Source organism: Streptopelia decaocto, assembly GCF_964273445.1.
Source record: "Streptopelia decaocto genome assembly, chromosome: 18".
Taxonomy (NCBI): Eukaryota; Metazoa; Chordata; class Aves; order Columbiformes; family Columbidae; genus Streptopelia; species Streptopelia decaocto.
Genome location: NC_138673.1, coordinates 9,415,580 through 9,436,476, shown reverse-complemented (window position 1 = coordinate 9,436,476; position 20,897 = coordinate 9,415,580). Strand labels below are relative to the sequence as shown.

Below are 20,897 nucleotides of genomic sequence, written 5' to 3'. Positions count from 1 at the left end.
TCAGCCTGGACTGGACTACTTCTCATCATTCCCTATAAATCACATTATATCAATTCCCTCCTTTCTTTGTGCAGAAAAGGCACAGTGTTTATTTGTGGCCCAAGCAAAGTTAAAGCCAAAACAGGTAGCTTTATCATCAAATGGATCGATATACTTAAGTGGAATACTACTGTGAGAGCATGTTTTTATTCAAAAAAGTATTTTGGCACACAGGAATGATGAAAAAGTCCAGAAGGAGCTGATAGTTTAACAAAATTATAGCGGAAAGCTCATCATGTAACAGTGATTCAGCACAACAATTATTTTCCACTAAGAGACAGAAGACGCTTAATTTCAAGCATTATTGGCTATGTAGTCATTTGCTCCCCACTCTTTTCTCTTCAATACATTCACAAATACAAATAAATCACTTATTCAATATAAATTATTAATCTACTTACATATTTGACATATTCTTTCCACTGGTGCCACCATGGCATCGCAATAAGAAACCAGTTGTGCCCCGGCTGAAGGCCGTACCTGCTTTCTCTTTCTAACCAGCCCCTGCATGTGAAGAATGAACAGCACGAAGCATCAGTTGAAACGGAGAAATCACAGTCCTTCTTTTGAAAATACCAAAAAGGTGATTCTGAAGCCCACTTAAGATTTGGAGCAAAACACGCACCTAATAATCTGTCCTTCCTCTTCTGGGGTGGCTGGTCGTAGCCCCAAAACTATATGACATACCTGGAAAAAGAAAGTTATTCTTATTAACTACACCACTATGAAACAAGCGTTAGGTAAATGAAAGAAGAGAACAATTGTAGTGGGACTCATGAGAAAATTCTTCTTAATTACATAGCAAAGATTACCTAAAATGGAAGCAATCACTAAAAAATAAGTATTTTGAGCTATGAGGTTCGCAACCTGTTTCCACTGTTAAGACAAAGATACCAAGACTGTCAAATGCTCCAAGGCAAATTAAGGTCAACAGAAAATGATTTTTCATTATTTGCACATCTGGAGGACATGCTATGAAAGATCACAGTAATGACATGGATCAGATATACATTAACATGTCTATAGGTACTGGAGAGAGGGAATGAGGAATTGGGAGAAGGCAAGCGGGTGGAAGCTAACGGTTTAAAAAAAAAAAAAAAGGAAAGGGGAAAAACAGGGAGAAGTGGTTACATAAAGGACTGAAAGGAAAACGAGCACATGAAATTCAGAGCAGTCCAACCAACCAGTCACCACCGAAAACGCTCTCGAAATTGCAGAACGTTCTCTGAATGTCTGATGCTTTTTTTTTTTTTTCCTCTTTTTTTTCATTTTGAAAGAAATAGAGAAGAAAAAGGCACCACTCCCCAGACAGCTACTCGATTGGGTGGGGTTTATCCCGAGTACAAGGCAGCAGTCCCAGAGGGCTCCTGTTCTACTCCTCCCAACACAACCAGCTGGCCGTGGCCGCAGCGCGGTGTCCTGTGTCCGGCTGGTCCATCCCAGGGCAGGGTTTGCTAAGCCGGGATCAGACCCCCTCCCATGGTAGGAGGAGGCTCAGCCGCCTCCTCACCCACACGCGTCTCAAATTGGCTGCTACTCCTAACATGATCTACAGGCTTTTCCTTACGTCTCTTTTGAGGCTATCAATTTGCATCTCAGCTGGAGATTTCTAATGACTGGCGAGATATCTTATTTAAATTTATATTACAGTGTGAGAGACCATTTCATATTCTGAATAAAACAAAAGCCATTAGCTGCTGGGAAGCAACAGATTTTCTAGCACGCATAACACAGCTGGCTCCGGTGTTTCTTTCAAAACTCATGTAACACTGTCCTAATATCAGGTTCTTCATACAAACTAATGCCACTGCAAACAAACCAATTTCTTGCCAAGCATTCCAAGGTGCCCCGCTCGGACCGCTCAGCTTTTCTGTCTGCACAGGAGACACACAAGCTCACGACAGTTCAAACCAACGTCCAGACAAATCACAGGCAGACTGTCCTGCACAGCACGGGACGTGGGGGCTTCGTTTGAGAAAGTTATCAAAGGAAATAAAATTAAACATCTAGCAGAAAGAAAAAAGAAATTTGGTATTCAGTATGCTCTCATAACAATTTCTTTTTTAAAAAAAACTACACAGCTTCTTTCTGATGAAACATTTTTCTGCTACAACCTGACCCTGTAACTGATGAAGCTTCACTGGTAAGATGAGAATGGATCCCAGGGGTTCTCCCCAGCCCTCCCTGGAAGAACTGAGACTGGTATACAGGGCTGGAGTTGAATACTAATTTAGGGCAAATCTTCAAGGCTCCATTAGGATGATTATTATTTAAATTCAAAGTATCAGCCTCTACAGAAAATGGGTAAGGAACAAACTGCAGTGAAGGCAAATACTCTTCAGGGGTTATTTTCTGCACGAAGTGAGACACAGCTAAAATATAACTGGTTTAAGGATTTATAAAAATCCAGTTCAAGCTCAATTAAAACCAAATTCAGTACACACTTAATCCTCAGCTTCTGCAACACAATAGTGATATGATATCCCAGCTTTCAAGGGCTGCTCCACTAAGAAAGCCATGAAAGGTTCCTTAGACGGCCTTAATAGAAAATGTAAAGGGAAAGTGGTAGTAAAGAGTTAGAAATACCTTTTCTTATTTCTGGTGTCCCTTTCTTGGCAAAGATTTGCAAGAACAACTGTTTAAGAACACAGTCTTTTTCTAATGGAAAATATAACTGCTGATACACTCGAAATTCCTTTTCATTTTATAAACAGTACACTATGTTCACTTTAACAAATAAGGCTTTAGGCATGCCCAAACACTATATGAACATAATCAAATACAGCATCATTCTGTCAAGGTAATGTGGAATTGCAAAACCATGTAATTTACTGCAAGAGCCAAAACTGTAGGCATGGTGACACAAATGCTGATGCTGCACTTCCCGGCCATGCAAAAAGCTCAGGAGTTAATTACCATAATTTTCAAGTTTAAATTTCCTCTAAACATACCTGAAAAAGTAGATTTAAAAACTCGTTGGCAAGTGCGCTCTTCACGCTCCATATCTGGTAGTCCTCCAGAGTGAGGTGTCCCAGCTGAGTCAAAGGGAGAAGGCAAGGGGAAGGAAAACATAAACCATTAACCTATTTCTGTTAAAATGATAAAGCCAGTAGCTCGACAAAAATTAGCACCTACCGCTCTGATAATAAAAATTGATCCAATGAAAGAAGAAAAATCTGGTTTTAGCATAACATATGCAACCTGAAGAAGCAAAAAGCTTTGAGGACAGAGGACGACTATGCAGAGCAGGTGACATTTGCTCGTGCTCTCCATCATTCAGATTTCGGATTCATGCTCAACTGCATAGTTGGACTTTTTCAAACCATGAAAGCAGCAGAAGCAGAATTTGACTGGTCAGGGCAACCACACAAAACAGAATCACACAGAATCACAGAATGTCAGGGACTGGAAGGGACCTGGAAAGCTCATCCAGTGCAATCCCCCCATGTAGCAGGAACACCCAGATGAGGTTACACAGGAAGGTGTCCAGGCGGGTTGGAATGTCTGCAGAGAAGGAGACTCCACAACCCCCCTGGGCAGCCTGGGCCAGTGTCTGTCACCCTCACTGAGAAGAAGTTTCTTGTCAAATTTAAGTGGAACCTCCTGTGTTCCAGTTGGAGTGCAGAGTCTTGCATCCCTGCTCCGGCAGGGGGATTGGACTGGATGACCTTCTGAGGTCCCTTCCACTCCTTAACATGCTGTGATTCTGTGATTCTTTCTCTCACAGAACAATGTGGAAAATTTTAATGGAAAAACTGACATTTCTTGAAAGAGATTCTATTATTGACACATCTCTGCTTTAATAAAAGCACAAGATTTTACTTTCTCATAAATCAAGTGAAGATACTAGGGTATAAAAATGACAAGGAAAGAACATGAAATTCCTACCTTTGTGGTATCATGCATATTCAAAATATCGTCCACAATTTCCGACAAATCCATGTCCAATTCCTTAACAAACAAAAGGATTAGAAAACAGTTAAATTCTCATAGCACTCGCTGGAGCAGCATGTGTTCAGAATACAAATGTAACTACAGCAATGCTGCTGATACCTCTGCGTAATTCGCACCCGAGTCCTTCCAGACAGTTGCGCTTTTGTACCTGAGGTTTCTTTATATGCAACAGCAGACACCAGAGTCGGCCATTGCGCTTTGGTTAAGGGAAGTCTCGGTTACGCAAGGTAAGTTACATCAATACTGCTCCGCTATGGCAGTTTGAGGAAGCTTGTGTTGCACACACACCACGTTCAACCAACATTCAGACTCCTACTTTTGAAGTATGACTTTAAGAAACAGGAGCAAATTCATAAAGAACCAACTACAACTTACAGGTATTTTATCAGTACGGTTATCTTTCCAGACCTCTAAAAGTGCAACCACCATTTCTTTAAGTTCGGTGCGAGACAACACACCATCCCGGTCGATGTCAAAAACCTTGAAGCAAACTGAGAGAAAAGGAAATTACTTTTCTGTGTTAAAACTACTCGACAACTCTTTTTTTTTCTTGTAGAATGTAAGTCTGCAGAGTCACAGGAAGATGATTTAGTGCTGACAGTTTTGATGAGGCAGGATGCATGTGTGGTAGTGAGGAAACGGAGCAGCTGTGTTTAATAAACTGAAATGTAGATTCCTGCAATTCTGTGCTGTGTTTTCTGATGTGACATAGCAGGGAACATATGTGCATCCGGAAATTTCCAGTGAACGAGAGCTCCTGAGTTGCAGCAATATGGCTTTGGAAAAGTACGGAACAGAGGTATTTGAAACATAAGAACCTTGCAGGGAACCAGCTGCAAACTGGACAGTAAAACAAGGCAGAACATGCTATTTACCACAAGACAATCAAATAGGACATTTGTTTTATATTATATATAATGAATAGATAAGTGCTTGCACTTTCTATATTGATACATGCTTCTGCATCATAACGCAGAACGCTGTGATATAAATTCTGAAATGTATTTTTTTCCGAACAGGTTGATAATGTATACGAAGCTGTGGATCAGTTATAAAATATACAGAATTACGTTTAATCATCCTGTATAAAAGGCAGCCTAGATATTTAAAATTCCTTTAGTTTCTTAACTTTTGAAGTCTGTTGCCTTTCACAGACACACACTTGTTCAGTGGAAACAATTTCCAAAATGTGGAAACAACTAAACTTCATTGCTCAAACTGAAAAACTTCTCTAAAATGAAGAGTTAACATTTCGCATACTTACACTTCTGTCTTTCTGCCAGGGGTCCCCGGCAACATGCTGAGAGCCCACAGGAAATTTCTTTAAAATCTATGTGATTGTCTCGGTTTTCATCAAAAGCATTAAACAAACCTGCAAACCACAAAAGCATCTCCTGTTACAGCATCTGCTGGAACAGCTGACAATCACACTTAGCATGACAGGAAGGGTAACGGTTCACCCTTGCAAGGAAAAGTACAAACACTTATCACTAATTCTTACTAAGTGCAATAAAGACTGTTAAGCACTACTAAGATAATTTTAAAGGTGAAATAGCTCGCTGGTGTTCGGGTCGGCAAAGGCAGGGGCAGAGTGGGGAGGGAAACAAGGATTCTAACCTTCCTCGTTATGACTGATTTATAGAGTGTAAACCAGTGTGGTCAGGACAAGCAATTTCACAAAAGCTAAAGGACCAAACTCATAAAGGTAACTCAGATGCCAAATAATTTGGCTTTTCCAAAGCACCTGATAGAAACTCCTATGAAAATCATTGAGTACCACTGCAAATTTGGCCTTCAGTGAGTCAGGAGTTTTAGTTACCAGCCTTCGGAAGATTTAAGAGTTCTCTTCATTCAGCACATGTAACTTTTTTTTACCCCATAAATTCTTTTTTGTGACGGTGACTCAGTTGCGCTGCCCACAGAAGACATACAGAATGGCCAGAAACCATTTGAGTTTCCCCACAACAGTAGATTTATATCACTAAGTAGACAAAACACATTTATGAGCAAAAGGATGTGGGGATACATCCCTATTGAATCGAACACAAGTTCTGGTGTCCTAACAGCCTGCACCCACTGCAGATAAATTTCCCATCTTCTACTTACTTGTCAGTAAAGTTGAGCCTCTGGTGACAAAAAACTGTCACTCCAGGACTGCAGACAAAAACTAGCATGTAAATCGAATGTTACTTAATGTCCTTATGTTGTGCAGCAAAGGGCAGTTAGACAATTGCAACCTCCAGTTACTACCAGAGTGGCTTCAACTTGACCAGTTTGGTTATTAATGCATCTGTATTGCAACAAATAAATCTCCTGACCAAGCCTTCTGAAGAAAATCTGCCTTAACTTACACTGTAAGGGAAGACAGTTCCATTGACTGCATGACAAACGTTCTGATTGCATGCTGAATGGTCATTTAACAGATCAAACTCACATATGTCATTTAAAAAATGGTCTCCTATGTTATCTTGTTCAGGGATATCAGTATATTTTGTCATTACAGAATCTTAAGAAACACAGTTAAAAATTTTAAGCAACGACAAGTCAAATTATACAGAACGTTTGTCGTATTTCCTGACAACTACTAAGAATGCGAGACACAGAAGCATCGCTTCCTTCATCATCCCCGATTCCCCAGCAAATAGAGACTTATCAGGCATCTTTTCTCATTTTTGAACATTCCAAACGAATGGAATGAATCTCTGTAACTAAAGCTTAAAAGACATTTTAAACCAGGCCCACTTTTAAACCTCTGCAATGTGGGTGTCAGTGGCCATCGGGTACCGAACGCCACCGCCAGCTCCTCGCGCAGGTGCCAAACGCTCCGTACCTTCACTCAGAGACGGGTGGATGGGAGGGGAAACTAAGGGGGCAAATGTTTCCAAATCAAAACGTCCAGTTCTTGATTGAGCTTTTAGCAGCCAGTATCGTTTTTCGAGATCGATGATGTCGGATTCTTCCACTGTATAATCAACAAAATGAAAGGAGTTCAATAACACGTCATCAACAAGCGTTTAGAAAACACAGAAATGAACTTCTCCCACAATGCTTTTAACCTTTTTACATATGCAAGTGTGCCACAACAGTGCTTTAGGTCAGTGCAAATTAATTGGTTCTCAAATAGATATGTAATGACAAAGCTGTCTATATTAAGAACCACTAAGTGTGATCCCATTCCCAGATGGTTCTGAGCCTTTAAATCCACGCCAGCTTTCTAATAGGTTTAACTTGAGCTATTTGGCCTGGTTTAGTCTACAGAAACAATAATAATCCTATAAGTCTTAAGAACAGCAGAGACCCAAAAAAAGTTACATGTCAAACTGAAATGCTATTTATTTGTTTTCCTACTTCTGTCGTCAGGAGTAGTAATTCAATCAGAATAGTAACTTAAGTAACCTACAATAAGCATTTACTACTTGTAACTACCCAGCAGACACATCACGCAGTGCACCACAAACTATATGATACCCTCATAAGGAGAAAGTTTGGAAAAAAAATTACGACATATTAATATTTGAAGTAGTTAGAGGAGTGAGAGGGGTTTGCATCTTCCTGCAAAACATTTTTAGACAGTCTAACTAGCAAAGAAAGAGTGAAAACGCGTCCTGTGGGACACAACATGGGACTGAAGTACCAGCATTCTGCAGGAAATCAAAGTGCACTCGGGGAGTTCCAAGAACAGAAATAAACAAAAAGTAAAATAACGAATGAAAGGTAAAAGCCACTTTATGAGACAGCACCTTAAGTACAGGAAGAGAATCCCAGTAGCATTATAGCACCTAAACAACTGCACATAAGGGGCATGTTTGTACTGACATTTACAAGAATCGCACATATACATTATTGTTCTGATTAGCAAATACAAAAGCATTATGCAAACTCTCCTGAGCATGAGCATGTAAATCACTTTGTTTCCTTGTAATCTACCCTTGTGACTAGGAAGAACAACAAATGTGCCAGTTGCGCTTCATTCTTGAACTGACGCAACACTGAGAATATTCTAAACGCGGAAGGAAGCTCCCATTGGCTTCGTGAGGAGCAGATCTGCAGAAACCTGCTCTTACTGGCAGGTGCGTTATTTATCTTCAGTAATTAAGAATGGAAATGTTCTCTGGCAAAATAAAACATTCTCAAATATCTCCAGCAGAAGCCAGTCGTACTGTGCTTTTTAAATTGTACTTCACAGGTAGTTTGTACAGCACTAAGATGGCAAAGCATTTACGTTAATCTCAGAAAAGACGGGTTATCAGAAAGCAACTTATGTGCCTTTCTGCCAAGCAGTGGTTGCAATTACGTGGTCATTTAAAAACCAAAGGATTTTCAAATAATCTTCAAAAGAATAGCTCATAAGTATTGGTATAAGTGCTACACTGGTAACAGTGACAAAATGTGACAAAAGGCTGTTTTCTATTCACAATAACAAGGAATTGTAGCCCACTGCAATAGTTTCACTTACATAAAACAGAGAAAGACTTATGGGATTACAGCACACGTGAAAGTTTAACCCTGCAGCTGAAAAGCCAACTGTTACGTCATTTGATTTCTCCAGAGTGATTGTTCTGCACGTATTAATGAAATATAACAAGGGCGAGTGTAGAGTCTTGTATCTGGGTAGGAACAACCCCAGGTTCCAGTGTAAGTTGGGGAATGACCTATTAGAGAGCAGCGTAAGGGAAAGGGACCTGGGGGTCCTGGGGACAGCAGGGTGACCATGAGGTCATCCAATCCCATCGAGGTCCCTTCCAATCCCTAACAGTCTGTGAATCTCGTAAATCAACCTCGGTATATGTAGTGCACCATCTATTCCTCAGTAAATGTAAACTAAAAGGAAACTTGCAATTTATGATATATACACACAACAATATTTGTTGATGAAGTTTAAATCAAGCTTGATAAAAGCAGACTGTACTTATTATCCAAATATATAGTAACATTTATGAAAACGCCATCTTCTAAAGAGGTTTTATATGGACAAAGTATTTTACCTTAAAACTTTACTACTAATGCCTGTTCAGATCATGACAGGAACTGAGAACTGGGCTTTCATTCTGTAGTTCAAATTTCAAATAACTTCAGATGACTGTATACAATAGAGTCCAAACCATCAAAACGGACCGGCTTTCTAGGCCAAGTACATGTTCATTTTGACAATTAAATATATCAAACGATTATTCAAGGTCACATGGAGATATTACGCACCTGTGAAATTTAAGCATATACTACCAGTTTACTACCATCTGCTATTTTATGTCTCCCTCATCACTTGTCCATTACAAATATGAAAACCTTTCAGATACAAATAATTATGAGTCATGTTTCATAGTCCAGTTCTCTGAGAATTAGACTGATAATGTCAAGCACACTTAAGCCACAGTCTTCATCTAGTGAAGGAAGAACAGGTAAACAAACACGTTCAGCAAAAATACGCAACTGAGAAACCATAAATCTACTAAAAATGAGTTAATTTTAAACCAGCTGCCATACTGTGATTGACCATCAGGCTGCATGGCAGTGATAAACACTACAAAAAAAGCATCCTTCATTTTAATGCTATTTTCATGAAATGCACACCCTTCTTAAATATTACATAGGGAGCAAGCCATGAATTTTCTTCTTAGAAAAAAAAAAAAACAGTGTTTTCATTTCAGGCACTATCTACTAAATTCTTTACAACACCAGAATTAACTATGTATTTCAATATATTTTAGAGATGTAATTTTTACCCACCTATTGGTACAATCCTGTCTGGTTCGCAGCAGTAGAAGCATACCATATTCCAAACATTTTACCTGGAACTCGGCTCGTTCTGCTGTTTACCATGACATCCTGCACGCCAGCCCCGTCCCCAGCGGCACACAGAGCTCTTCATCGCGGCCGAGTCAGAACCAGAGACCCAACGACCGAACACCAAACGGCATTTCTGACTAAATACGCTTTTTGGATGCTTTCGAATCAACACGCAGAAGACTCTGGGACGTGGGCACAGAGGCTGCGTTGCAAGACATAAAATAGCCTGGGAGCTAAGAGGATAACGAAGTGGCAAGATGCAGATTAAGTGACACTGAGGCTGCTTCTTATTGGCCTAGTCTGCTGTAATCTTTCATCTTTTTCTTTTTTTCCCTAATTAAAAAGCAGACACACAGAGAAGGGAATATTGTAACTTCAACCAAGACCTTTGTGTGTGTCCGACACAATTACCCAGGTGTTTACCAAGCAGAATATAGATTATCAGTGCCTTAAAGATGGGAACCCATACAGAAGAGTTATTAGACACCACGGTTGCTCTCAAAGCACAAGTGTTCAGGCACTTGGCAGAAAAAGAGCACAGAATGAAATGTGCTCCGAAAGGCACATTTAATAAATCCAAAATCTTCAGAAGTGTCTTCTAGCGGCCTTCCATACATCGCTAAGAGGTGATGTTTCAAGAGCGGTACCACAGCTGAAGTGGGAAGGTACAGAACGTGCGTTTAACATCCGGACAGCCTTCTAGTGTGAGTGAAGTTACGGGATCTCTTCATTTCACTTTCCTTTTACATACTCACATCCTCATCTGACCATAAAGCCCTACAGGTTTATAAATCCATCTCTGACAGGTTATTTCCACCCCACTGAGTTTGAGTTGTATCATGTTTCAAAAACTCTTCCACTTCAACCATGCTGTCTGGTTGTCCAGGGCTTCTCTCATTGATTATGTTAAATTAGCAAAAACTGTGTGTTCTAAAATGTAATCATCATACTGATTACATACTGTCTTACTGCATCTCAGTACATAAGAGCTGTCAGAAAAAGGAGCATTTTGATGCATTTTTCAGGCAACAGAAGAGAGCCTCTTCAATTCAAAGCAGAATTAGGATGCTATTTAACAAGGAACCAGATAACAAAGCAGCACAAATTACGTGGTCTGTCAGTTTGAACCCAGGAACTCCTCTGACAAATGGGACTATTCTCCCCACAGAAAAGGACTGAAAACCTGAGTATATAAGCCCACTTGGACCTAGAGTACCAGAGAAGATTAAATGTTTAATTCATAATTATTAAGGATGTATAGTGATTTGGGGGAGTATTTAGGATAATTTACATGCTCCACTACAGTGCTGTTCAACACCTGAGAAAATCCCAACTACTGCTAGTTGGTCAGTACTCAGGTGTAGGACAGACCTGTATTCCTGAAACTGGTTTTTAGGAACAAAGGTCCAAGAGGAACTTAAGTTATTTTGGTAGCTTTCAGATGAAATGATTCATATTTATGATTTAAGTGAAATGGAACAAAATTTGATTAAAAGCAGCAAGTGTGTGCGACTTTCTGGAACTTCAAAATTTCATTTCTAATTATGTTTTGAGAAATATAATTAAAGCCATCTGCGTTTAAAAAAAATCTTATTTACAAATGAAAAATCAGAGTTCCCTTTTTCCCTGCTACCTTGGTTCATTAAGCAAATTTAAATGGAGTCACTGATGCTTTGCAATAAAATGTTCGCTGTCTGTTTCTAAATCAATGTTAATAACTTTCACTATTTTTATCACCGCTATTTTTCATGTCTCTGACATATTATTCAAGACGTTTGATGGGAAGCACACTGCGAGAGGAGCTAAGGCTTGGCAGGAGGGTCTGAAGGTTCAGTCGGGAGTGGGCGACGCTGCGACCCAGTCGAGAAACTCATAATTGCACTGGCAAGTTTCACAAGTTCCTTTTCATTTGACAGCTTTACTCACAGTGTGTGACTCCAGCCAGGGTTTGGTAGAAGGTGGGGGTATCGCTGTCGTCGGTCAGTGTCACATACACACCTCCAGACAGCAGCCAGCGGGAAAACGTGAAAGCATCTTTGTTGTGCAAGAGCCAAACCCTGAACTTCTCATAGTTTACCTTTTCACCCTATAAGAACAAAAAAGAAAATATAAACTGTTTTTCTCTGCTTTCTCAGTACCAGTAAACAGGAACCATCCAGCTGCATGAACAAGAATTGGGACTATCTGTAAAAATAAGTACTAAAATAACTTTTTTTTCTTGGGAGCCATGTCTGTTTTTCCATTTCTTTCTGAAATACAGCACTGGGAGGGAAATCAGACTCCTCAGCGCTCTCTGCATTTCAGCCACCTACTCAATGTGGCCTTTGGAAAGTCATTTACTCTGAATCTCAGGTTAAGGGCATCAGAAGAAAAATGGTTGCTTAGAACTCGAAATAACAGTGGTTTTATGAACTTAAATTTATTATGATAGATAAAAGCTCTTATGTGCCAAATGACAGGTGCTATAAAATCATCGACATTCTTGAAGAGGAGGTAGGTGAGGCTGTGGTGCAAGGCCCACTTTCGAGGTCACATAGAAAGAGGCAGTTGACCCCATGCCTCAAGACCACCTCAAATAAGAAAGAAAGAAGGGTAACTGTAGTAGGCAATTCCCTTCTGAGAGGGACGGAGGGCCCGATCTGCAGAGCTGACCCCCATTGTAGGGAAGTGTACAGTCTACCTGGAGCCCGGATCAGGGACATCACCAGGACGCTCCCCAACCTGGTGCGCCCAACTGACTCCTACCCACTGCTGATCTTCCAGACAGATGGGGAGGAAGCTGCATCCCGCAGTCCGAGGGGAATGAAGAAAGATTTCAAGGCCTTGGGACAGATGGTAAAAGAGTCTGGGGCTCAAGTGATTTTCTCTTCCCTCCTTCCAGTTTTGGGTGATGATATGGGATGGAATAGAAAATCTCAGTCTGTAAACAATTGGCTCCAGGACTGGTGCTACAGGCAGGGCTTTGGGTTCTTTGGTAATGGCTGGTTTTACAAGACACCCGTCCAAACAGTGATACGTGGGAAAGGTTTATCTTGCAGGGACAAAAGGATGCTGGGCCAGGAATTAGCAGGGCTCATTTGGAGAGCTTTAACTACACTCAAAGGGGGATGGGGTTGTATCTGGGCTTGCATCAGTGGGGCATCACTCTAGAGTTCGTGAAGGCTGGGAGGACCCCCATAGCCCTGGGGTGAAATCGGAGTGCTGAGCTCGCTCTCTGAAATGCCTGCACACCAATGCGTGCAGCGTGGGGAATAAGCAGGAGGAGTTAGAAACCTGTGTTAGGGCAGGAGATTATGATCTGGTGGCAATTACAGAGACAAGGTGGGACAGCACACACGGCTGGAATGTGGGCATGGATGGCTGTGTCCTTTTCAGGAAAGACAGGCCAGCCAGGCGTGCTGGTGGAGTTGCTCTTTATGTGAGAGAGCAACTACAATGTATTGAGTATTGTCCAGGCACGGCTGAGGAGCGAGTTGAGTCTATGGGTGAAAGTTAAGGGGCAGCATGGCAAGCGTGATACTATTGTGGGTGTCTATTCTAGGCCACCAGATCAGGGTGAGGAAGTTGATGAGGCCTCTACAGAGAGCTGAGAGCAGCCTCACAGTCACAGGCCCTGGTTGTGGTGGGGGATTTTAACTTCCTTGGCCTTTGGCCTTTTCAGGCAATTGCTGGGGGAAATCCCGTGGGCAAGGCTGCATGAAGGTAAAGGGGCCCAAGAGAGTTGGTTAGTGTTCAGGGACTGTTTCTACCGGGCACAAGATCAGAGCATCCCGACACGTAGGAAGTCAAGGAAGGGAGCCAGGAGACCTGCGTGGTTAAACAGGGAACTGCTGAGAAGTACCTATAAACATCACTCTTGAGAGCACAAACTCATCCGCTGTACGGCAGCAGAAACATTAAACTTTCTCACTCTCCAGCCATGACCGGCTATGATTAACAGCCCAGTAAATTTTGCTAAGTGGGTTATTACACTATTTTCATTTTAAAAGAAAAATCAATATACAGCATTTTCTTGAGCAGGAAAATGGTATGAGGCCAGATTGATACTTCTCTTCCTGCAAGTCTTCATAAAGTATTTCTGGATTTCTTGGACAGCGTGCAATTAACTCTTAGGGTATAATTCATCTCGCCATATTGACGGGAAATTATAAATAGGAAATACTGAAGTGGGTCAGCTCCAGAAACCAGCCTGCAGTATACATATGATTTATGGTTCCAGCCAAGAATGAAGAATGTAATCACTGCCCACAGAGCCAAGATGATACCCCTGCCAGATTAGAGGCGTCTGCCTCAGCCAGTGCCCATAATCAAAGTCATCTTCAATAGAATACAATAAAATTTAAGGTAATTAAGTAATCTAATATCCACAAATGAAGCTTCTAGTCGATCAGTGTTTCAGTGGAATGTATAACAATGACTAGATTTTGCTGATTTGTAGTCCTCTGATACCGAATGAAGCAAACAAAGCACAAAAACTTGACAGTTCTTCAGGATCCCCAGTGCCAAACAAATACCTGTGAATATTTAAAAGTAACGACACCCTGGTTTAGAGAAGGACTTCAGCAAGCTTCATAAAGATTGCATCTCTCAAACAGCCTAAAGTATAAATATATGTTGTAGGTCCTGGCAGGCACAGAGAGACAAAAGTAATGCTATAAAACTAGTATTTTTTAAGCAACCAGTGCTGGCAGGCATTTCTAAATCCGGGATGCAGATTTTCTCTCCCCTCTCAGATCTGTGTTCTAGATTTCTTCCCCAATTGCAATAAAATGTCTGCGCTAATTAATAAAACTCCACTAACAGTATTAGTATTTAAATTCACTTGACAACATGATTATCCTTGGGGAACGGTATCCATCAAACTAGCACAGAAGGTAAAGCAGCACGGAGAATGCCCACACTTATATACCAAGCTGCTATTTGCATCAATACAAATTACTTGTAATATTACAACATAAAAAACGACGAGCTTTTACCCAATTTAAACAAGGTCAATTTGTTCCCAGACATGCACAAGCAAACACATCTCAGAGAAAAACAAACTACCCAATGTAATTTTTCACTTTTTTGTAAAAGCAATAGGATAAAAGCTGTAGGAAATACCTCGGAGAAACATTTCTTGAGTGACTCTGGGACCTTCCCGTCAACCACATGCAGCATCTTCTCCATCTCTTCACGGACAACATAACTCCCAGATTCATTAGAAAAGAGACTGAAGATGTCTGAAGAAGTAAAGATTATGTTTAAGCAACTACGGTAGTTACATTCTTCAAATATTAGGCTTACAACTGGCTGAGAATGCCAAAAGCTGTGCAACCAAAGCACTACAAACTTAGATTGATTCCATTTCACTGCAGCTCAACAAGGTTAAGGTCAAGAAGTGTCTCCTTTTTAGTTTACCATTGTCCACTAATCAAAAGGAAAATCAATATTATCAAGTCAGATTAACAATGAAGACAAAACAACAGAAGTCAGTAGGCAGATGCTTTCACTTGTTTTGAAAAATATCAATGCCATCCTCCTTCCTCTGCCCACATACAGTGAATAACAGTCTTTCTGTAGGATCCTAACATTTACATTCATGACTTATCAAATATCTCATTTTGGTTGAGTATAGAAAACTAAAATGCACTGAATTTCAAAATATACAGCTAAACATTTCTAAAAACCCTACTATATTGACAATCGTATGCCCTGGTTATGTATAAAAACAGGGACTTAGTATCTAACACAGTTTATGTTTGGTCTATGTAAGTGTATTTTACACTCACTATCCACTGTTTTGTTAATGTTGTAAGTTCCATTACTTACATTTTGCTTTCTCTTCCTCTTTGCCTCTTGTAAGCAGAACTAATCCGACTATCAAGTTATTGAAGTGCAGCCCTTTGGATATTCCTCCAAATGAACAGTAGATAACCTAGAAGAATAAAACAGACAAGTTAACACGGAGAACAGAGTTGTCAGAACTAAAAGCAACAACTTATACTGAGACAATACATTGCAATTTTTCCTGTTAAGCACTTGAATACTCACATAAAAACTGAACTGTTAACTATATTACAGAAGCAAGTAATAATCTTTTCTTTGTTCTTTTTTTCTGTGATGTTAAGCTTAGAAAAAAAAGTAAATCTACCACAGTGTTAAACCTTTTGCAATGCACACTTCCCTACTCACATTATCTAAACAAAACTGGAAGACATAGACATGTACGCTGCTTGCAAGGTCAATAACACAGAAGATCCCAGAAATAGAAGCTGTGATTAGAACTGACATGGAGCAAGACATCATTGGGAAGGTCTGGCTAATCTTTTTCTTCTCTGCTAACAATATTTTAATTTCTCTCTCAAGACAGGGGCCACATTATGAAAGAAAATAATTTTTTAAACATGCATGTGTGAAGGATGGATTTTTTTTTAGATAACTTTCTGATGCAAAGGGCGGAGGAGCCGACTAGAAGAGGTGCAGGAAGGCCAGTGGTACCTGGGGTGGGTTAGAAGGGGGTGGTCAGTAGGTCAGAGAGGTTCTCCTTCCGCTCTACTCTGCCCTGGGGAGACCACACCTGGAATATTGTGTCCAGTTGTGGCCCCTCAGTTCCAGCAGGACAGGGAACTGCTGGAGAGGGTCCAGCGCAGGGCAACAAAGATGCTGAAGGGAGTGGAGCATCTCCCGTGTGAGGAAAGGCTGAGGGAGCTGGGGCTCTGGAGCTGGACAAGAGGAGACTGAGGGGTGACCTCATTCATGTTTACAGATATCTAAAGGGTGAGTGTCAGGAGGATGGAGCCAGGCTCTTCTCGGTGACAACCAATGGTAGGACAAGGGGTAATGGGTTCAACGTACATTGTGGTATTGTACGAAAAAGGGAAAGAAATTAAACTACCTCGTAGATCTGTGCAGGCATATTTGGGTGTGCACATCTACAGATGTATGTTATCAACTGCGTATGCCTGCCCAGAAAAATAGCAAGTTCCTGGGTTACCTCAGCAACTTTTGGAGGAACTCCATCGCCAAGAACTTCCCTGATGAAGCACTGTTGAGTCATATAATACGAGAGTCCACAAGTTCTCTTGAAAGCATCTTTCAGTCGCTTTAGCTCTATGTCTGTAACTGTGTTGAGAAAGTAGAGAGGAAAAACATATAGTCGGTCAGCAAAAAGGTCGCAGAAATGTAATGGCTTAAGGACCCTCCAAATCCTATACACCTTATATTTTACCTTTACAATGAAAAGATAGAGAGAAATTAAATGCATGATTTCACCTCCATAGTGGGAAAACCTGACTACTAGCAAATGAGATCTAATAACCTAATCTTCCCAAAAAGAGAGACGTGAGGTAGACCTAAAGTTAACATCAATTATTACAACAGTTCACTGCCTAAGTTTTCTCTGACTACAATAGCGTATTATAATTTGTTCTAAATTAAGCACCATTATTGTCACACAAAAGGCAAATAAGCTTGCTTTATGATCAATTTTATATTGCATATAAGCCAGAGAAACAATCTGTAGCCAACAGTGGTGACTATTATCAAGAGCAGTTCCAGCAGCATGCTTCAGGTAGCTTCATCTAGCAACCAGTCTATTGTTCCATATAAAAAAAATACCACCACTTACACGCTGATAAGACAGTACAATGAAGCATAAATTTAATGGAAATAATACTGTTAAACTTTGGAATAAATGTAACTCTTCACCTAAGATCTTCTTGCACAGTCAGAATCTGATTGTCAGCTAAAACCTGTTCAAACTTGTTCACAATCTGTAAGCATGAACAGTTCGATGACGTCCCGTTCGTACTTGCACAAGAGCTTCCTGAAAAGCAGTCCCTGCGTTTGGGTTTTACAAGCACACAGCAACTTTCTAACAAAGTGTAGAAGTGAAGCATCTCACTGAACAAACCAAGTCCTTTGTCAGAAATCAGAGAACACACCGTGACCCGGACCAATGCAGGTTACCGTGTGGTGTAGAAAGAGCGACTGACCATCTCGAGGCCAGAAGAAATGCTGCCGTACATGGTACCTACTTCACTGCATTTATAGTAAAGCGTTTTCCTTTCCTTGATATAACAAGCCAGACAGAAACAACAATGGCATGGCTAAAAGCTTGTCAAGCTTTTTGTCAGCCAAAAGAAAACCGAACACTTTGAGTTTAATCCAGTACTGTCTCCAAACCTTCTACATTTCAACTCATTCATTCATTAAAAAGTCACAGACTATGTCATTCTTCCTAGGCAACTTTCACTAATACAAACCTCCTCTACGTTACCTTGGCTGGATGGTTTCCAGTGGAGTTAACGACAGTTTAACAGAAGATTAGTGCTGCTTCCAGCTCTCCAGGGAATATTTGAGCTCCAGTTTGTTTAATAAAGTTTAAATGAAACCATGCAACCTCAGCTAAAAACGTCACCACAACTTACAGTAATTGTAACAAACCTTCAGCTCATTCAACTGCCGAGGATATTTTTAGTTTAATAGTGTTACTTAAACTTAATGTTGTTTATATGGATTTATGACTCCTAATATTTTTTTTCGCCTCACATCTGTCCAGGTAATGATTTGTGTAATGCCTTCCAAACAATCCCGTGCTAGAAACCACCCTCTTTCCACCGCTTTCACTCCACATATTTATCACCAAGTCATCCTGGAGTTTTCCTCTTAGAACAAAACTCTACCTGAAGCTCAATCACCCACTCTCAAATCTAAAGCCTGTTTTGTATAAAAACTGTGGTCCAAACAGTATACATAAATAATGTATGCAGCACAATTTCTCTTGAGGCAGCAGATGTTGTTCTTTTTGCTTACCCATTGTGTAACAGTGAAGCACATCCTTAGATGTACCTTAAGTTGTGTGTAACTAAACTATGCTGGCGGAAATCATCCTTACAGCAGAGCTCTGGCCAGTTTTGCAGACAAGAAAGGCTGTAAGAAAGTAGTTAAAATCTACCTTTATTTTTTCAAAAGACACAACACTAGGAACACTCCTGCAGTCAAGAACAGAACTGGCACGCAGCACAGGCTCTGCTTGGCACCAGCCACTGATGTGCACCTAAAAGCAAGAACCGAGCAGCTTATCTCCCCATCTCCCAGCGTGGGGCTGCACTCCAGCCATCTCGCCAGGAAGCTCAAAGATTTACAGATGCACCAAAATTCACAAGCAAGCACAGCTCCGTAAGATGGAACTGTTCACACGTCAACGTTACGCACTGTAAGAAAAAACCATTTCTTCTGAAGGTTAAAACAAGTGGTCAGTCAGGCTTAATGGATTTATTACAGCTTATATGACATAATTACTATGTACCTTGCCTGTGACATGTGCAATGAGAGTGAGCACAATAAACGCACTTTAAATTCCTATTTAATATTTATTAGGAAAGTTGGACCAGCCACAAAAAATACCTTCCTTTCCAATGCTTCTTCCCCTGCGCTTCAAAACCCAAGCACAATCATGTAAAACGCTGTGGTGATACAGAGTGAGATGCAAAACGCAGCTTTCAAAAGCACACACTCATCTGCTGTAGCAAAGAATAAAGGTATAGCATTTGAAATTTAATACTGCCCAAGACATTCAGGCAAGAGACACTTAAATCTTCACGTCTTAAATGTCTCAGCACTAAAATGAATGTAAATTCTACTCTGCATCAGGCAGATGTTTGATAAATGATCTAAGATACTCTGTAAAAGTACAATAAACTACTACTGAGGAGCTGCTTTAATCAGTGCCAAGGACAGAATCCCAATAGTTTCACTGAGGGTAGGAGGAGTTAATCTGCCACGGCTGCTACAAACTGGGAGCCAATTAACATCATCTGTAACTAACTTGACACAAACAGCACGTGTGTTTGTTTTCTTTCATCTAATTAAAGTAAAGCCTGCTGAAAACACATCAGTGATTTGGTAACCTCTGTTCACAGCAGAATCACAAAAGCAACGTGCAAATCACCACTTCCATTAGTATGAGCAGCAGTAACAGCACCAAAAACCTGATAAAATCTTTAGGTCTCAGAAGCCTAAAACATTTCATTTGGCTATATCAACAGAAATTATTTATTCTAGTTTACGGGTGACCAGGAGAAAAAAAATAGCGCCAAATCAAGACAGAAGACCACAATGTATCGACAATGGTGAAAATCAAAACAGGAAACTAATTACTGCGTAAACAGGAAGAAAAAAACAGACGATAAAAAGTTCAGTTAAGGTGAAGGGTCAAGAAACTTTGATCTCATCTGACTAAAGCATCTTACAATGTATCTAGTAAGGGCTGATACTGTTTCCCTGAACTCTAGGCATCAAAATGCCCGCAGTACTCTACAAATCCGCGTCCAAAAATCTGAATTCCCAATGTCACTTCAAAAAATAATTAAAACAAAGCCAACGCAGCCCTGCAGATCTCAAGTATACCAAGTAAGCAATAATTTGCAACCATCAGCATAACACTGCATTTACTCTCTACTAAAAATAACCAAGCCTGAATTTTAATAAAACAGACAACTCGATCATCCTGCAGAAAGCAAGCAAAACTCACCTACCTCCGGCTCTTCCTGACTTCCAGCCTGGGTTTTAATAATTCTAATATTTTGATATTTAAGCGATAATTTTACAGGTTCAATATCAAACTCACAGGGCATATAATTCTCTAACCAGACAATTATCTTGCCTGTAATCACTTGCTCAATATTTCCCCCAGGAACCTTCATCCTAGTTATACATGGAAATTTTATTACTTTTTCCATTAGTCTTTATTGTGACTTAATGGCTGCAGCTATGAAGTTGTCAAGAACCAAAGCAAGGCTAAAAAGTTCCAAAGAGGTAAAACGTGCAAGTGAATGTAAAGCACGTTTGGGCACAATCCCAAATAGGAAGAATAAACTGCAAAATGAGATAAATGAACCAGCTATGGCTAAAAAGACAAGCTCCACAGCCAGCCATCCCTGCCAAAAAGGGATCCACTAAAACACAATAAAAAAATCCTGCCTCCCCTAATGGACAAATTAATCCGCTCTTAAGGAACCTTTCATAAACATAGTCTCAAAAATGGCACCATTCAAACGACACAGTGCATCTCGCTAAAGACTTAACAGTGTTAACATGACATTTACCAATAAAAGGAATGGAAGGATAACAGC

At 40.4% G+C, this 20,897-nt stretch overlaps 1 protein-coding gene across 10 annotated transcripts in view; it reads right to left on the bottom strand.

Annotated features, from left to right (window-relative positions):
• The window catches only part of USP32 (ubiquitin specific peptidase 32), a 57,581-nt gene that overhangs the window by 20,977 nt on the left and 15,707 nt on the right, over positions 1-20,897 (bottom strand). For 8 of the 10 annotated variants that reach the window (XM_082068256.1, XM_082068254.1, XM_082068259.1 and 5 more), the window contains 11 exons: positions 16,757-16,884; positions 15,592-15,697; positions 14,884-15,002; positions 11,707-11,866; positions 6,824-6,955; positions 5,258-5,365; positions 4,369-4,484; positions 3,928-3,990; positions 2,991-3,074; positions 665-726; positions 441-543 (listed from right to left, as the gene is read on the bottom strand). In XM_082068256.1, the coding sequence (XP_081924382.1) occupies positions 441-543; positions 665-726; positions 2,991-3,074; positions 3,928-3,990; positions 4,369-4,484; positions 5,258-5,365; positions 6,824-6,955; positions 11,707-11,866; positions 14,884-15,002; positions 15,592-15,697; positions 16,757-16,884 (1,181 nt within the window). Of the gene's footprint in view, positions 1-440; positions 544-664; positions 727-2,990; positions 3,075-3,927; positions 3,991-4,368; positions 4,485-5,257; positions 5,366-6,823; positions 6,956-9,720; positions 9,809-11,706; positions 11,867-14,883; positions 15,003-15,591; positions 15,698-16,756; positions 16,885-20,897 lie in introns of those variants that run through there. The other 2 variants (XM_082068261.1, XM_082068255.1) reach the window with 2 other exon arrangements.